Consider the following 17,253-nt stretch of genomic DNA (forward strand, 5'->3'; position numbering starts at 1 on the left):
GTGATTAATGCGCCCCTCTGCATGTGATACAGTTGGGTTGCGATAGGGGTTGAATGTCTTAAAGGTCAAATATGAAGTTAAATGGGTGCCTCAGTGATTTAACATTGCACTTCTGCAAAGTTGGAGAACTGATGAAGGGTCAGTATTGACGCAGCTGAGGCGGAGATATCCTGACTTCTAGTCCATATTAGGGGTCGCGCTCCAAACACGCTGGATCTTTCCCACAATGCAACCAATACCATGTCCCCCTTCCAGAGCTGAACTTAAAGCAATTGCATTCTATCTAACTGACCTTAAGAAGAAGAAACTCTTCTCGCCTGCATTTAATGGGCTTGTGATGTGATCGTAATGCAGTAACCAGCATTTGTTTGACGGAAACTGTCACTTTTCATATGACAGCGAGACATCTCTATGGCACTGTGAATGAGACTGCAACTTCAGCCCCCATAAAACTCACAAACTCACGAAACTACGCGGCAAAATCCAGCAGGGCTTTAGGAGCATCAAGAGATTCCTAATGTTTTCACTGTGTGCGTCTCAGAGCTGCCAGTCAGGAATGAAAGATGAGGGGGACACGAAATCAGACGAGGCAGAACTGAGAGCAACACATTGGCGCATTACAGCTGCAAACGCCAACATTTAATCTCCAAGCCCCAACATCAAAGCCCTAATCCCAGATATTTTTCATCAAATCAATCTCAAGTATACACTTTATACTTGCATTTTTATATTTCTTTTGCATTTTGGCATGTAAACTGGCAATAATTGAGAAACCCACCGAAGTCACTTCGAGTCCATCGAAGTGGGGCGTCAAAGCAGTGTTAGATGTGACTTCGATCAGGAAAAGCCTGATGGAAAAGGACTCAGTGGCTGAATAGAAGTCAGCTGAAAGGAAATGGGCCACAGTGTGTATTGTGTGCCTAAGTACATCTCCACCGCATCTCAAACGGTGACAAGCTCATCCCATTCACAAAGAATACACCCACAGCGGCATTACAGCTTCTTAACTTCATATAAGTGCATTGAGAGAGCTACGTGAGACTGAAAAAGAAGTCCGTTTCCAGCGTCATTTATGCTGTCCTGAATATGGTCCAGTTCTTCAAATGAACTCATTTGTTTCAACGTTAGACTTAATCAATCGGCCGATTCGTCCCTCAATGAACTGATTCATCACTTGGTCTATAAAATGTCCAAAAACAGTTAAACGGACAGGTCGACGTATTCAAATTGCTTTTGTCCAGCAGTCCAAACAGGATATTCGGCCTTTGATAACACAAGGAAGAAAGACATCTGGAAAAGATTGACATTTGAGAAGCTGAAACCTGTGAATTTTTGGCACAAAATCACACCGTTTTATCACTTTTTTTGAATGCTGTAATCTTTTTCACCCGTTGACACGTTTGACTAATGCCCTGCCGCACATGTCCATGGGCCGCCGAGGAACTTATACAGCAAAGGCAAGAATGCAAAAAGAACGTCCAGTGACAATTTATTGCTAAAGCATCTTGTTTGCTGCATAATGATAAGACTACTAAAAAGAGGCCAAACAGAGAACTGTTATCTAAATAACAAAAGGCCAGCGCCTCGTTCCCTCCTTTCCTCTGACAACAATGAAAACGTGTCCCCAGGCAGACACTTGTATCTTTCTTCATCTTTCCTTTTTTTTTTCTCCATTGCCTTTTCGTGTTGCCCACGTTACATTGAAAACATAGTATGGGCCGTGAAATAAGGCCTAATGATCTCATCCCGTAAAACGACGGCGGCGGCGGCCGCCGATCGATCTGCTTTGAAAACACCCGTCAGGGGTCAGGGAAACGTTCTTTGGTAAGAAACAACAAGCTGGAATTCAAAGAACACCAGAATAGTTGGCAGATATGTTGTTGTTATCCAGCGGTGTCAAGCAGAGTGGAATGCCACTGACTGACAAGGTAATTTGAGCATGAATATATCATTTACTTTACCGACATTGTATACCGGGACAGGCGTGACCTGACAAGCCAATATTTCCCAAAGGTCAAAGCATACTAATCTTCCACCATCCCCCACCATACAGATGGGATATAAGGAGACAATTAAACATGAGCAGACTCTGAGCTTCAAGCATTATTTTGTGAACCTTGCTTTTCCTTTGCCTGGCATAAAAGAGGCCGTCTAATCATCTAATTTGTATTCTATTAAGGCAGACCATTAGTCACAGATCTGTTTATCACATGTCAGCATGTGTCTCCGCTCGTCTCCCCGGAGACAGCCAGAGAAAGACGGAAAACGAACAAAGAGAGAAAGAGAGAGACATCAGCTGACCACATGCCACCGTGCCTCCGCCGCGTCTCCCCCTGACGGTCTCCATCTATCAGCGGGTCGATCGGTTGACAGATGTTCTGCCGAAGCCGGCCTGGAAGACGTCCGCTAGCTCAGGGAGTCGCCTTCTGCGGGCTCAGAACATGCAACTCGGCTAAGGGGACACATGCTCGCGCAGTATGACGCTTGGTCATTGTCAGCGTGGAGCCGCACGCTACCGGGCTCGCTGCGCAGACCCCAGTGTGAAGGAGGAGCGGCTGCTGGCACGACCCCCGAGAGGAAGAGACCTTTGCAGAGCACGAACCAGCACTGGGTTGGTGTTGTCTGCGGTGCTGCGTACGTATAGAGAAAGTCTATTAGATCAGTCAAGCGATCAGAATCTCATGCATGAACATTAAAGGGAGGGTCAGAGAGAAATGTTACTACTTTTACTTTCATTTATTAAAAGCTATAGTTACTGGTTCCTTTTCAACTTAAGATTTTACATACAAAAACACATGATCCATTTATAAAATATGATTAAACAGATTAAACCACCACAGTAGTTAGAATTGAACCAACTGCAACATTAAAGGACCGTTTGCATTTAGTAATATTTCTGATATTATGTAATAATATAATAGTACAACACTGACAGTCGCCCACAACATTTTGTTGCTGATACTTCTGTACTTTTACTTCAGTGAAATTTTGAATGCGGGATTGGGAAACAACAACAACAACAAAAAACAGGTAAAAGTAACAGTGTATTTCTTTGCGGTGCTTGCACTGCAAAAAATACCACGGCTAAAACAAATAACTGATTCGTCTATTGACAGAAAATTAAGATATTCTCCGCTTCCAGCTTCTCAAATGTGAGAATCTGCTGCTTTGTATCATCTGTCTTGTATTAATGTCAACTGAATATCTTTGGATTTTAGACTGTTGGTTCAGATAAAACGAGGCATTTGAAGGCTTAATCTTGGGCATTAGTAATTTATGATGGGCCTTTTTCACTATTTCCTGACACTTTATAGACCAAAAAAAACCCAAAGCAAAATCTAGCAGTTAATTGAGAAATCAGTTGGGAGTGAGAGAAAATAATCTGTTCCTGTTTATTTGAAAGACATATATAAAATGAAAACTATATACAGCAACCTTTACGGATCAGGTGTTTTCCAGTTTCACCTCGTCTCTCCATCACAACATATTATCAAAAATCAAAACCAATATCCCTCAAAAACTCATCATATTAGTGTAAATATGTCATTGTGTCACACATTGTTTTAAAATGACCATTTCGCCAGAGATTTCAAGAGGAAGGGGTCTCACAGATTGGCCCTTTAGTGTGATAAATTAACTTACTTAACTTAATTTTTATTATTTATTTTTTAATCAATTGGAGCTGCCAAACAATTCAAAAGTCAATTCGATGACTGTTCCAAAACGGTGGGATTGGACGCAGTTGATTGCTGTATGAAGTGCTTTCCCATGCGCCATTTCAGGCTCCCCCGTTACGTAATTAAATGCAGAGAGGCCACTTCTGCACATTTTGGAGAGGTGCTTGGGAGATCAAGTGCAACAGTGGGGCAGACATGGAAAAAACTCCCCGGAAAGCCATTTCCCTGCTCAGAAACCCATTGGATTTGTGCCACAGAGGCGAGGGGGGGGGGGGGGGGGGGGCAGACTGAGACCGAGTTTGGCTAAAGGTCAGCCGTGGCGTGACCTGCCACGGCTATTTTGTGAGCCGGCGAGGATGGTTATGTAAATTCTGCATGCGAGCTAAGGTAAAACCAAGCACGCCGGAACCATTTCTGCAATGTGAGAGTCAAGTTTTAAGTTTGTCGACCTCTTTGCTCCTTGAGGTAGAAACCCGAGGAGGATCAGTGTCTGGGGGGGGGGGGGTATGAGAAGAGGCGGGGGTTAAATTTGAGTTCAGTTAAAATTAGAGCAAAGACACGGCAATAAACATGAAGTACACAGCTTCAGGAATGACTCAGAGTTTACCTTGCTGCCCCCCCCCCCCCCCCACTTCAACCATCAACAGAGTTATCCATGTCACTTTGACGGGCACAACGCTCATCATCTGCGCCTCGAAGATGCTGTGTTTGTGTGTGTCAGTGCGAAGTGTATCCCTTTGTGTGTGTGTGTGTTTGTGTGTGAGAGGGTCGTCAAAGTCAAGTGATGGTGTCTAGTCGACCGCATTGCTTTGCCTGACTGCATACACACACACAGACACACACACACACAGACACACACTGTTTGACCTGCTGTCATAGAGATGTGCAGTGTCTCCTCCTGGGTCGACCCTGGGGGCTGCAACACAACAGCTGCATCCCCCCCCCCCCCCCCCCCCCCCCCCCCCCCACACACCACACACTTTTCCCTCCGAGTCTCTGGCCTCCCTCCTTCCCACCTCGACCTCCTGCCCCCTTTTTCACTGCCGTCTTTTGCTTCCTGCGCGCGTTAAAGCACAGCTCGTCGGGGTTCAAGTACAAATTGGATCCCGACTGACTGCTTTGCCGTGGATGCCCACAGTGAGTCCCTTCAGTAGACACAGCACAGTCAGGGGAGCAGTGAGGAGTTAAGTGGTCAGAGCCAGTTGGACTCCACCAGTGACTCTCATCTAACTTCTGTCGCGTTTGACTATTGAGAGAAAAAAATCATCCGAAAATAATACTTACCATATTTTACCGAGGTCAGCGGTCAGGACAGGATTATGTTTGTCAGTCAAATTGCTTCGTTTTTTAATAAACTAAATGTATATTCGACTTTGTTTACAGCTTGTTTATAGCTACTAGGTTACTACTGCGTGCATCTTGAAAAAAACATAAATAGACTGGAGAAAAAAAAAAAACCCTCTTAATATACATCTGATGAAAGCAGACGTGAAAAAACGTTAATTCAAAATGAGCCAGTGGAGGCCGCACCAGTGGTGCTCACCCTGTTCTGTTTAGGACTGATACACTGCGCCTATCGGGACAAGTCAATGACATGAGAGTGAGATCATCACCAAACCCAAGTCAATGCACATGCTTTTGGGTGTAGCAGCTGCAGATGCTCCCTTAGGTGCCTCTGCCTCCGCCTTTAGGGGCTCCTGTTGTAGCGATGCGGGGCCTATCTCAGAGTGAACGCGATACATCGACTCGTGCAAAACCTATTTCTGCTGTGTGCATGCGGCGGCTGAGAAAAGGATGAAATGAAACTTCCCGAGCAAAGGACTGCGTGTGGTAATCACGTCGGTATACTCTGCTCAAACCCACACGGTCTTGTAGAGTACACCAAAGAGGTTGGTGCTCCAGTGAAGGAGATCTCACACAAACGATGGAGTGCACTGTTACGTCGGTGCGTGTGTGTGTGTGTGTGTGTGTGTGTGTGTGTGTGTGTGTGTGTACTCTGGATAATGCGGCAGGGGTTCAGGCCAGGACCCAAATAAAAAATTCATTTTCTCACTCTGAGATGAAGAAATGTGTTGGAGCTCTGAAGCGTCCGGGCGGACCAGTGCCTTAAAGCTATAGTACAGCGAATGTTTGCGGTGTGCATATCGAATCTGGCCCGTGACCAACGTCGTTATGCATGCCGTCCCCCTGTACCTCCCGTCTCTTCTCTTTCTTCTTAGCTCAATACTAATATTGATGGATGAACCAATAGTTTAAGACACAATTACACAGATAGAAAGAGGTTGCTATGTTTGGCCTACTTGTGTATGTTGTGTATGTGTTCACAGCGTTATGTAATTTGAATTCCGCAGCAGTCAGGAATTGCCAGGCTAGATTACAAACCTGCTAACAGCCACTCAAATACTAAGAGCTTGTTAAAATGGCTCCCTGGTGGGAGGGACCTGACACTTATTGGCTCTCTGCTCCACATATCAGCTGCAGCAGGCTAACCACTGGGTTCATCGTCTCTCTCTTTATGGCTGTTTTTTTCTTGCTTAAACTCATTTTCTTGCTATCAAAACTGCCGTCGCGCAGAGTGCATCCGTCAAACTAAAATTTACCCCTGTCGCTCTCCCGCCTTTCTGCTCTGCCCTGGTTTCTGTTTTCCCCCCTTTGTAAGGAAGCACCCCCCCCCCCCCCCACACACACTAAAATGTGGGGGTCATGACGCGCGCACAGTTCAAGCGTGTGACATTTTGCCAGACAAAGTCGACACTCAGACTACACGTGTCGGACCTGAACAATGATCTCCCTTTCTCCTGCGGCCTGAGCGGAACCACTGAATGCCCCACTGCTCCGGCAGAGCAGCTTAGCGGCCAACAGGACAGAAGCCCGTGGCCGTGAAAGGCAGGCGTGGATGAAATCGAGCAAGTGTGAAGCCGAGTACTCGCGATAAAAGAGATGCTTGGCCGACCTACCGTGAGTCGACAAAGTTTAAACTGAGGATCGCAGGGCTGCGCGGGTAGAGGACTGAATCTATGAGCAAACGTCTGTCTTAAAACAACAGTCAGGTGGCCCACATGAACGTTGAAAGAGGTCTAGCTTGCTGCCATTATTCCTCCTGTTCGCACAGACCATTAAAAGATCCCTTCCTAAAGCTCTTCCAATGTAAGCGATGAAGGGTAAAATCCGCAGTATCTGTTCTGTGCAAAAATGTATTTAAAAAGTGAGACTTGAGTGGGTATCTTTCAAACTTACAGCCTTTATGTCAAAAAATAAAATAAAATAAAAGATCTCTTTTTGTTCCTATCCCTCCACTGCAGCTCAACAGGGATACACAAGGAGGGAATTTAATACTAAAAAGATTTTAACGTTGAAAGATATAATCTTCAGATAAACTTTTGAGTAAATGTATGCACTAAACGAGGCCTGTACATTTTTTTTTGTCCCCCAGCATTTACACTGGAGGCATCAGGAGGGAATCTCCCAACAGTCAGCATCAACAGGAGGAATGAGAAGGTATCTGAGGCGTTAGTTAGTTGCAGCCCCAATATGTTCACAGGTAAACCCTGTGTCACTGGTGCGTTTTGAGATCCCAACAGCGTCGACACTGTTTCACATTTCTTTCAAATCTAAATGTATTAACACTCCTGATGAGGCAACCTTTTCAAGGTGAGGCAAAACCACTGATGTGCGTTGTCTCAACCATTATGCCCCCCCCCCCCCTCTCCTCCATTTTCTTTTGCTCGAACAGTGGCACAGTCCTTAATATCCAGCATGGCTATCTGTGAGACCATATGCCCACGGCAGGAAACCCTGAAGAGGCTGGCAGAGGGCCCACTCTCAACCAGCAAATAAATAATGGGCCATTATGTTCAATCATATGCTGAGCTATAAAGGTCTGAAGCTTAGAGCTGCAGTATGCAGCGTGCAGTGTGGGCAAACCGAACAGAACAGAACAGAAGGGTGTACTATACTACTATACTACTATTAATTACTCAACAGCAGAGGTAATCAGTTACATTACTCAGCTCCACCAAAGGTGCTTTTAAACAACTTCAAGGCCTCTTCGCCATGATGTCACACCTTCTGTGTTTAACACGTGCAGAAACAAAAAATGAGACGCTGTGGTTTCAGTCTACGTTTTTTTTTTTTTCCTACTATTTACTACCATCAACAGCTGGCTTATGCTACGGTCAGAAGGCACTTCACATGAGCCCCGGTGACAGCACGCAGCACCCCCACCAGGCCGGTCCCTACAGTGAAGCTAAGGGGCTTAAAACGCCTTCCAACTTGGAGCGAGACCTGTGACTCCCGGTCGTGGGCTTACCAGTGACTGGCCTTTCCAGATGACGGTAAACAGCGTAAACGTAAATGAGACGGTTTTGGGGAGGCCACAAGCCCAGCTGCGCGAAGCCAACACGTCCCAGATCGGCCGGTCCACTGAGCAAAACTGCTATCAAACCTCCCCGGAGGGCAGCGAACTCGCCGATCTTCAGAAATGTCAACGTTTTGTAGAGTAATGTAATGACTGAATCTCAAACTGTAATCCCTTACACTAAAATGGCTAAAATTACACTAAAAACACTGGTTAGGTTGGCAATGAACTCGAAAACTGACTAAGCGTGTTGTTTTTTACACTTCATTCACGCATTCCAGCTTTGCAAATGTGAAGATTTTCTTCTTTTCGCCGTTTTATGTCATTGTGAACTGAATATCTTTGACTTAAAAATTTAAAATCTGAAGTAACGTGAAGGCGTCACCTTTGGATCTGGGAACATGTGATGGATATTTTGCAATATCTCCGGACATTTTATAAACCAAGCGATGGGCTGATTAATCCGACAAATACCAGATTGACCAATAATGAAAATGAATGGCTAGTTGCAGCCCTAATCGCTCCGTGCCTCGTTATTCTCGGATGTAATTGCGCTATTGATGTAAAAATGTTTATTACTCAACATTGGGTATAATTGCACACCAGCACCGCAGAAGAACGTGCATGCAACACTGACGTGGAATAATGGTGCTGTGCCATCACAAAAGGAAAAATAAGGGACGCGCAATCCCCCCTCGTTATGCCTAATTTGCATTTAAAAGAAGTAAACGTATATATTTCAAATAAATGATGGAGTGTTTTTTTTTTTTGGTTTATTGGTGAAGTCGCCCGCAAGAAGCTAGAGAAATGATTTTGCCTTTGCCTGAAACAAAGGGTAATTGATGCCGTTGCTTACCTTACCGGAACAACTCAAAGAGCATGCCATTGACGTCTGTCTGACATAGCGGCGTTTTGATGTGACTCTTTGAGCTGCAAATTAGTTGAAGTGACAGTATAATGGACCCAAGTGAAAGGACGGGCAGAATTTTAGGTGAAAACAAAAGATTCCTTCATTTCTTTCATGCCCACCAGTGCTTTGTTCTCTCACGGTATCAATTACATTTTCATATCAGGGAAATATAATCTATTTAGACTGGTTTGTTATGCAAATAACCTGAGGAGCTTGGGTGGTGAAGTGTTTCGTAATGTGCTTCTCTCTGCAGCTAAGGTCTTTTTTCTAAAAGCTTTTTAACATGTCAGCCACGGCAGCTGGCAGCACTGGTTTTGCTAGATCCGGAGCTGTGGACGCGAGACTTGACTCCGACTCGAGTTGGACAGAGTCACAAAAATTGAGGACTTGGCTGCTAAAGGATGCTACATTTTCAGCTCCCACGTTTTGAACAGTACAATTCTGGAACAATAAAAAATGAATAAGACAGTCTCTGGCAAGCTTCGCATAGACAAACAGTTTGAATATTTAATTATTTTGGCCTATGCATCGCAGAGACTGGGTCTAAGTGCTTTGAATGGAGAATATTCAAATGCTATGTCATTTTAACTTGTGGCTGACTTAGTCTGGCCCTTAAGGACTTGAGACTTCGCCCCTGGACCTAAAAAACACTGACAGCTGCTTTCAGTTCATGATGCCGGGATCCTGTTGGCCGGACCTCATCCACAATCCACAGAGACGCGCAGTGTGGCCCAAACATTTGGCAAAGAAACGCTGCCCTGAGGCGCGCTTTCAAAAAAGTATATCTTCAGCCTCAGTAACTGACGTGACTCATCGCTCATCCAGTGGGCCAACAAGTCCTTCCGCGAATATAAGAAAAGGATTGTTGTGTTGTGTGAAAATTCACAGCCAAGGCGTGAAGATTCATAGTTAAAGGATATATCTTTCACACTAATAGAACTTATTAATCACATCTCAATAAACATTGAGCGTGTTTTGTCGGAAATGACTTCCTGAACCACTGAAAACTGTGACGTTTGAAGTCTGGTAGCTTGTGGATACAGAGAAGCATAGTGTCTAATACCAGACTGATTGATGTGAAATTGCCTCTTGATGCCCTGTTCGCTGTGGGAAATGCAGCGGCAAAGCCCAGAGTCTCTCAGCAAAAAGGTAAATAACCCTACAAGTACCTTACGGAAGAAGAAAACCAAATTTATTCCGAAACAATTTTCATGCTATGTGGAATATATAATATTCAATACTGAAGGGAGACCCTGAGGAAAAATAGACTGGGAAACAGTGGAGCAAAAAGCCTCAGGACTGGTGCGAAAGATCTCCTAGTTCCCACTTTCCCCCAGTTCAGCTATCTGTCTGTCACATTGATAACCCGTCACCAGATGAATATAGAAACCACATCTTTAAAACATGAGCTGGCAGAACATGGTGCAGGATACAGTGTGTGTGTGTGTGTGTGTGTGTGTGTGTGTGTGGTGGCAGTGCAGTGTATCATCTGCATAACTCTTCGCAGTAAGCATGTGATAAGTTTCCCTGAGTGGGTCATTTGTTCATCATTTGTTGCACACACACACACACACACACACACACACACACACACACACACTTATACGGAACAAAGTCACAAATTATCACTTGTCATGTTAATACCAGCATCTAATACAGGATCTACGATGTTTAACCTTTAGCATTCCCACAAGATGACAGATGGGGCACGGCGTGTGTGTGTGTGTGTGTGTGTGTGTGTGTGTGTTCGGGCTCCAGGGAAAAGGACAGAAATAGTTCATAAGTGGGAGCAGGAACAATATGTGCAGTGTAATCATATATACAGTGCACATTTTACAAGTAGCCTTGCCTCCGTGGAAGGGAGAACTCAGGATTTCTAAATTAGGCTCCGACGACAGTGGCAGCTCTTGCATGGAAAAGTCAAAAAATTAACTCCTCGACCCCTCGACACTCAACACTGACAGAAATCAGCAATTTTCAGTGACAAAGCCTGCTGCTGACTGGGCGCTTGGTTCAGACACAGACGACTTTGCCCCCCTCCCAAGGCTTGTTTATGGGATATGTAGCACTTACACCCACCGATATCCGCTGGGTCAGGGTTTGCACTGACTTTCAAAATTACAGGGTCAAACGCTGGATTACTGTACAGCACTTTGGGCCCTCTGAAAAGGTGCAAATCCCGAGGGAAGGTAAAGGTCATCGTATTAGTGCAGCAATTTCAGGCTACACGGGGGACAGCAAACAGCTATAGCCGCGGCGGCGCGCTCCTTATGCTGCCCCCGTCGCATGATAGCAGACTTTTCTCCTGCTTTTTCCAGACTTTTCCCAAATCCTGCCGGCGAAGACTGTCTGACCTCACACTTCCAAAAAGCTGCTGGTGGGTGCTTTGGGTTAGCAACAGACACGATCAAGACAAAAGACGTCCAAACTCGAGCAAAGTACTCGCTCCATACGCAGCAATCAGCAGGGTCGGTGGCGGACGGAGAACACACTGACGGAGTTTTGAGGCGGATGCCGATATGATGATAATGAAATTAATAATAGCACAGCAACGCAACTTGAAGAGGGTTGTGACCGAGTAATTGAGTGGGGCTTTGAAATGAACTTTGCTGGAAATTAAATTAGTCTCAATATCAACTATAAACAACAATGATCTTTTCAGTTCTTTTCCCAGCAATATATATATATATGTATATGTCATGACTAATTCATCATTATTATAACTTATACCAGATTTCCTGGAAGCTTTATATACTGCAATCATTATGTACTGTATGTCAACAGATTAGAGCTGAAACAATTAGTTGATTAATCGATTAGTAGGTGGAGAGAGAATCAATCAGCGACAATTTTGTCATTTCCTCATCCAAAAATGAATTGCAAGCGCTTAAATGCAAATTTGCCGCTTTCCTAAACTGCATGGTGAGACAAAACAGCTACTCGAGTACGTCAGCAGCATTCTGGGAAATGAATGGACTGTTGTTGTTGTTTTTTTCTGATATTTTTCTACACCAAACGACTCTAATCTGTCGGTCACGAAAATGACCCGACAGACTAACTGTTGAATGAAAGTAAAAGCATAGCCAGACCTATCTCAACACTTTGGAGAGAGGCGTGGCTCATAAACGCCCTGGTTTTCTTTAAACCAATCGCAATCGTCTTGGGCGGCGCTAGGCCCAGGATGCAGCGGCGATGCCCTTGCAAAATAGTGTCGGGGGGGGCATTTGCACGTGGGGAGGCGAGCCCTGGCAATAAATCTCCGCCGACCTATACTTCAGCTCTGGAGGAGCTCACTGGACCTGTATCCAAATCTTCGTCAAAACTTTTTTTTTTTGCTTGTTGATGTTGTTTCACGCAGCGACGGGGGCTTTGAAAAGACTTTAACGCGCAGGTAACGGAAGGGGAGGAGGATGGCGACCGAAACAGTCGCCCAGTGGCAGACTTATCCCAGAGCAGCCTACATCCGGTGAGTCAGACTGGCAGCAGCCCAACAGCAGATTTAAGCATGACTTTTCAAAAGAAATCTTTGGCATTTCTGTCGGTCATTCAAAGGCCAACTTCTATGCTGATACTGATACATCTGTGAGGAGCCAATAATATTGGCCCAGTGCATGCATCGGTCGGGCTCTGGGGGGGGGGGGGGGGGGGGGTCTGAAAGTTTATAGAGGAGAAGTGTAAAAGTGTACACAGAGCAGAGATAATAGCAGTGACTGTGTCAGCAGCAGGTCTGTTTTACACCAACAGACTCAGATCAGCTTATACATCAGTTCATTAGGCACCTACTTACCATGAAAAGGCCACCGTGACCACAAAACAACCCACCACCCACACAGAACCTGTTTGTCTCTCCTCGCTATCTTAACCTCCTACCTCTCTCTCTCTCTCACACACACACACACACAGACACACACAGTTATGTTTAATCAAAACAGACCTGCCCTTCAACACATTTACATGTCTCATAATGGGGGAGACTCACTACGGAGCCCGTCATTACGCGCACCATTAAAACACAGCAGTAGACTAATCTAGCGCTTCCATAAGGGACATCAGCAGCAGCAGGAGGAGGAGCGGGAGGAGGAGCGGGAGGAGAAGCGGTAGAGGACATGGGAGTGGAGGCCGATAGGGGGTGGAGCCGGAGGAGCAGGGGAGCAAGAAAGAGGGCAGAAGGAGTTGTTTGAAGACCGGTAAAGAAGATGTAGGAGACTAAGAAGAAGAGGGGGGAAGGGGATCTTGAGGAAGAGCAGAAGGAGACGCTTGGAGAGGAGTGTCAGAGAGGAAGAGCAGGGACTGTCGGAGGGGCAGTAGGAGCAAGGGATGCAGCAGGAGCAGTGGGGGAAGTTTATGAAAGCGCAGCAGGTGGAGCGAAAAGGAGAAACAGTAGGAGATGCTTGGGGAGGAGAGGGAAAAGGAGCAGGAGGAAGTGATGCTAGAGGAGGAGCAGTGGGAATGGAATGTGATACTGCAGCTGGAGATGATGTTTGGAGCAGCATGAGAGAGGGGAGGAGAGGAGCAAAGGGGAGAAGCAGTGAATGATGCTTGGGGAGAGATGGCAGAAGGAGCTGCAGGTAATGCCAGCTACAGCAGTCAGAAAGGGAGCGGCAGGGGGTAGCGCTTTGCGGAGGAGCGGGGGGCCGGTTCTGCGTGAGGAGCAGCAGGAGCATCGGTTGGTAAAGGCTTTGGGAGAGGTATCACACTGCAGCATGAGAAGCAGGGTGCGATGTCTGGGGAGGAGGAGGAGGAGGAGCAGCAGGGGTAAAATGTGGCACCTGGAGAGGAGCAGAGGCCGCCGGCGGAGTAACAGGAGGAGCAACACGGGGTAGGGGTGGGGGTGGGGGGGGGGTATGCTCGGAGAGGAGCAGCAGCAGGAGCTTCAGTGCGTGATGCTTTGGGAGGCAGTAGCAGGAGGTCGCACTCGGCGAGGTGCAACGAAAAAGAGGCACTGGGCGAGAGGACGTTTCGGGAGGGGGAAGGGGCAGGAGGTGACGATGGGGAGGAGTGGGAGGAGGAGCAGCTCCATGGAGTAACTGAGCACCTGTGAGCTATAATTATGCTTCCCTTTGGTGCTCCAGGTGAGCAGCAGCGTGCGTTAATGGAGCTACAACAGTGCACTCAGGAGGCAGAAACACAGTAATGTTTTCACATGATGCAGTTTATTCACATCGCCGAACACTACGTACCTTTAGTGCAAGAAGACTGTGGGCGAATACCTGATATTACACAAAGCTCCACGGTTAAGGAAGGCGGCAGGAATGAATACATGTTGTTGCTGCATGCTTGGTAGCACCTGACGTGCCTCGAGACGATTAAAAAACAAGTTTGGCATTGAGAACATTTTAGAGGATTGTGTAAATGCAGCACAAGCAGCATTTTGACAGGAGCATGGAGGGAGCACACAAAGCCTTCAGGTTACTTTTTTTTTTCTGAAAATGACTTAACCCCCCCCCCCCTCTCTCTCTCTGCATTCCTGCAATGTCCAAAATGCCGCTGCAATTAAAAAGCAATTCACATATTAAACCCCCAAACACACCCAGCTCACCCTGACTTACTGTGATAAATCCCAGAGAGATGTCACAACAGAAGTGTCTGTTGGAAGGCTACATAGAGCACAAAGTTAAACTGGAAGTCCATAAGAATATTACAAGGATAATAACTCTAATGATAATACAAAAAAACAACAACAACAACAACAACAAAAAATCAAAAACCCAGGGCAGTGAGTTGCATACATTAATTCAAGCCTTCACCATGCATCATGTGAACACTGAAGCATGTCCCCTGTTTGCACACCCTACCTTCCACTGCGCACACCGAAGTCACCGCGCAGAGGAGCACCGCAGCCCAAGTGGCCGGCGTGGCCAAAAACACTCCCCGCCTGTCCTCTCCCATTATCCGGCTGACAGAGAGGAACAAAACAAAAAAAAATCCCACAGAAACACGCGGTATTCCTCCGGCGAGCAGTCACATCTCAGCCCTCAGTGTGTTTGTGTGTGTGTGTGTGTGTGTGTGAGGTGCGTGCGTGCGTGCGTGTGTGTGTGTGTGCATGTGTGTGCGTGCGCTGCGCCGGCAGAGTCAGCGGGGACTAGAGCGGACGAACTGCTGGTGGATCTCCTCTCTCTCTCTCTCTCTCTCTCTCTCTCTCCCTCTCTCCTCTCAACCTTCTGCTTTCTCACACCTCCCTGTCCAATCAGGAGCGAGCATGGCAGATGGTAAGCCAATCACCCGTTCTCTTCCACCTGACCCAAGCTGAATGCCCAATGGTCAGGTCTCCCACCCCTCCGCCCCGGCATGCCTGCGTGGTGGCTGCGTGGCGGGACAGCGACACCCAGCGGTCAAGCCGCGGCACAGCGGTTACCCTGCTGTTTGAGAGGCTGATTTTCCCAGTTTCCTTATATACACACACACACACACACACACACATATATATATATATATATATATATATATATATATATATATATAGTCATGTGACTTATAGATTCAAACCTGCATTTTGTAAAAAAAACAAAAACAAACAAAACACAACAACAGGTCCAACAAAGCTAATAAGAGAGTGGATCAATCAAATCTGTACATGACCGCAAAGTCTCGAAAAGAAGTCTCGTCAGGCGAAATAACTGAGAACACCTGTGCGGGGGCCTTAAGCGCTTTGCTGAAGCCGAGCAGAATGCGTTCTATACGTGTCCCAAAGCCAGACACTGCAACACTGAGCACCTCTAGGTTACATTCTACGGACTTTGACTTTTAGCCACAAACATCTGACGCACTCTGGATGACTGGATGTCCCCACACTCACCCATTTTCCACCCTCACTGATCGGCTTTCATTTACTCCTCGTGGGACAGCTTGCACCTTCATCATTCTTTTTCACGGCAGATTATTTTGATATGTCATAGCAAAAAATATATATATATATATTTAATGCAATATATTTTGCCCTGCCATGGTGCACAGTGCCTCACTGACATGACTGACCGATATACCTAATATACTTTTCCTGCTCTGGCAAAGTCGAGTCGACATGTCTGCTGTGAAAACGTATGAACTTTGAAGACCTCACAGCCTGGTTTGCAGGGCCTTATTATTATTATTATTATTATTATTATTATTATTATTATTATTATTATCATTATTAAGTAACCTCCCAGTCTGTGTGACCAACCTTAACCCTTTAGCACCCATTCTCACCCAGACTCCTTTTGGATTCGGTCGACTTAAAAGAAAACAAATGAACCATTTGTGATCACGAAACCCTCACGGTTGCTTTAGACATGATGTTTTCAAGGATTTGTTACACTATTGGACTGCCCTGGATCAGGGGCTCTTTTTGGAAGTGAAAAAAAAGAAAAGTCTAACCTATAAATACATATGGTAAACGTTCGTATTTGTGTCACTTTTCATATTCCTCACAGATTGCATTTCCAGCATCCCACAGGCAGAGAAGTGGGTGTTGGTTAAAAGGTTAATAAGTTAAATGAAGCAGTGTTTCCTCCCAGGTGAATGCAGCAATTAGGGACGCACCGATCCGATACGCTCGATTGGTATGAGTGACTTTGTTAAGTGGACCTGACCAATCCACCAATCTCTGTGAACGTGAATATAAAATTGAGTGTTTCCAGTGTCAGTTACAGCCGCTCAGTCACGACTGACTCAGCTTTTAGTGCCACAGCAATCCCTCGCTTCATGTCACCTTACATAAAAAGACAATTTCAAGGGGTTCCCACGAGTAAGGTATACAGACTTTAAGCCTGGGAAAAAGACAGCATCTGTATTGGATTGGCACAGGCAGATACTCTGAGTAGGGGTATTGGGATTGGCATCAGGAGGGAAAAAGTTGGATCTGTGCATCTCCTGTGGCACAAACATGGAGCAGCGAGTGAACAGGAAGTACTAAAACGTTTTTTTTTTGGGTCCACTGCAACGATCGAAAAAGTCTTTAATGACAGCCGCAGGATGACAACCGAAGACTTCACTCAGTGTTACTGAAAAGTGTATCGCAGGTACATTTCAGGCCCTGGTGGCCTTGGATCAATTTACTTTTGAAGTTTCTGTCCTGTCTCTCGCCTCCTTCATCTCCTGCATCTTCCTGTCTCTTACACCGTCTGTATGACGGGGGAAAAGCTGCTCAACAACACCGACGGCACAGATCATTGCTGTGACGTTGCATTTTCCAGCCCAGACCGGTCCACGTGCAGAACCTTTGACGTGACATTTGCCAGCAGCTTTTATGACACACCGTATACCACCACATCGCTCACCTTTATTCAGTGGCTATTGCATCCTGTACACATTGACCAGTATCTTAAAGA

The 17,253-nt window shown here is 45.9% G+C and overlaps 1 protein-coding gene across 1 annotated transcript in view; it reads right to left on the minus strand.

Annotated features, from left to right (window-relative positions):
• The window catches only part of LOC139287335 (ephrin type-B receptor 1-like), a 70,262-nt gene extending 55,429 nt beyond the window's left edge, over window positions 1–14,833 (minus strand). Inside the window, exon 1 of the mRNA XM_070908314.1 lies at window positions 14,740–14,833. Within this exon, the coding sequence (XP_070764415.1) occupies window positions 14,740–14,833 (94 nt within the window). The remainder of the gene's footprint in view (window positions 1–14,739) is intronic.
• Between the last annotated feature and the right edge of the window lie 2,420 nt (window positions 14,834–17,253).

This window comes from Enoplosus armatus, chromosome 7, assembly GCF_043641665.1.
Source record: "Enoplosus armatus isolate fEnoArm2 chromosome 7, fEnoArm2.hap1, whole genome shotgun sequence".
NCBI classification, from domain to species: domain Eukaryota; kingdom Metazoa; phylum Chordata; class Actinopteri; order Centrarchiformes; family Enoplosidae; genus Enoplosus; species Enoplosus armatus.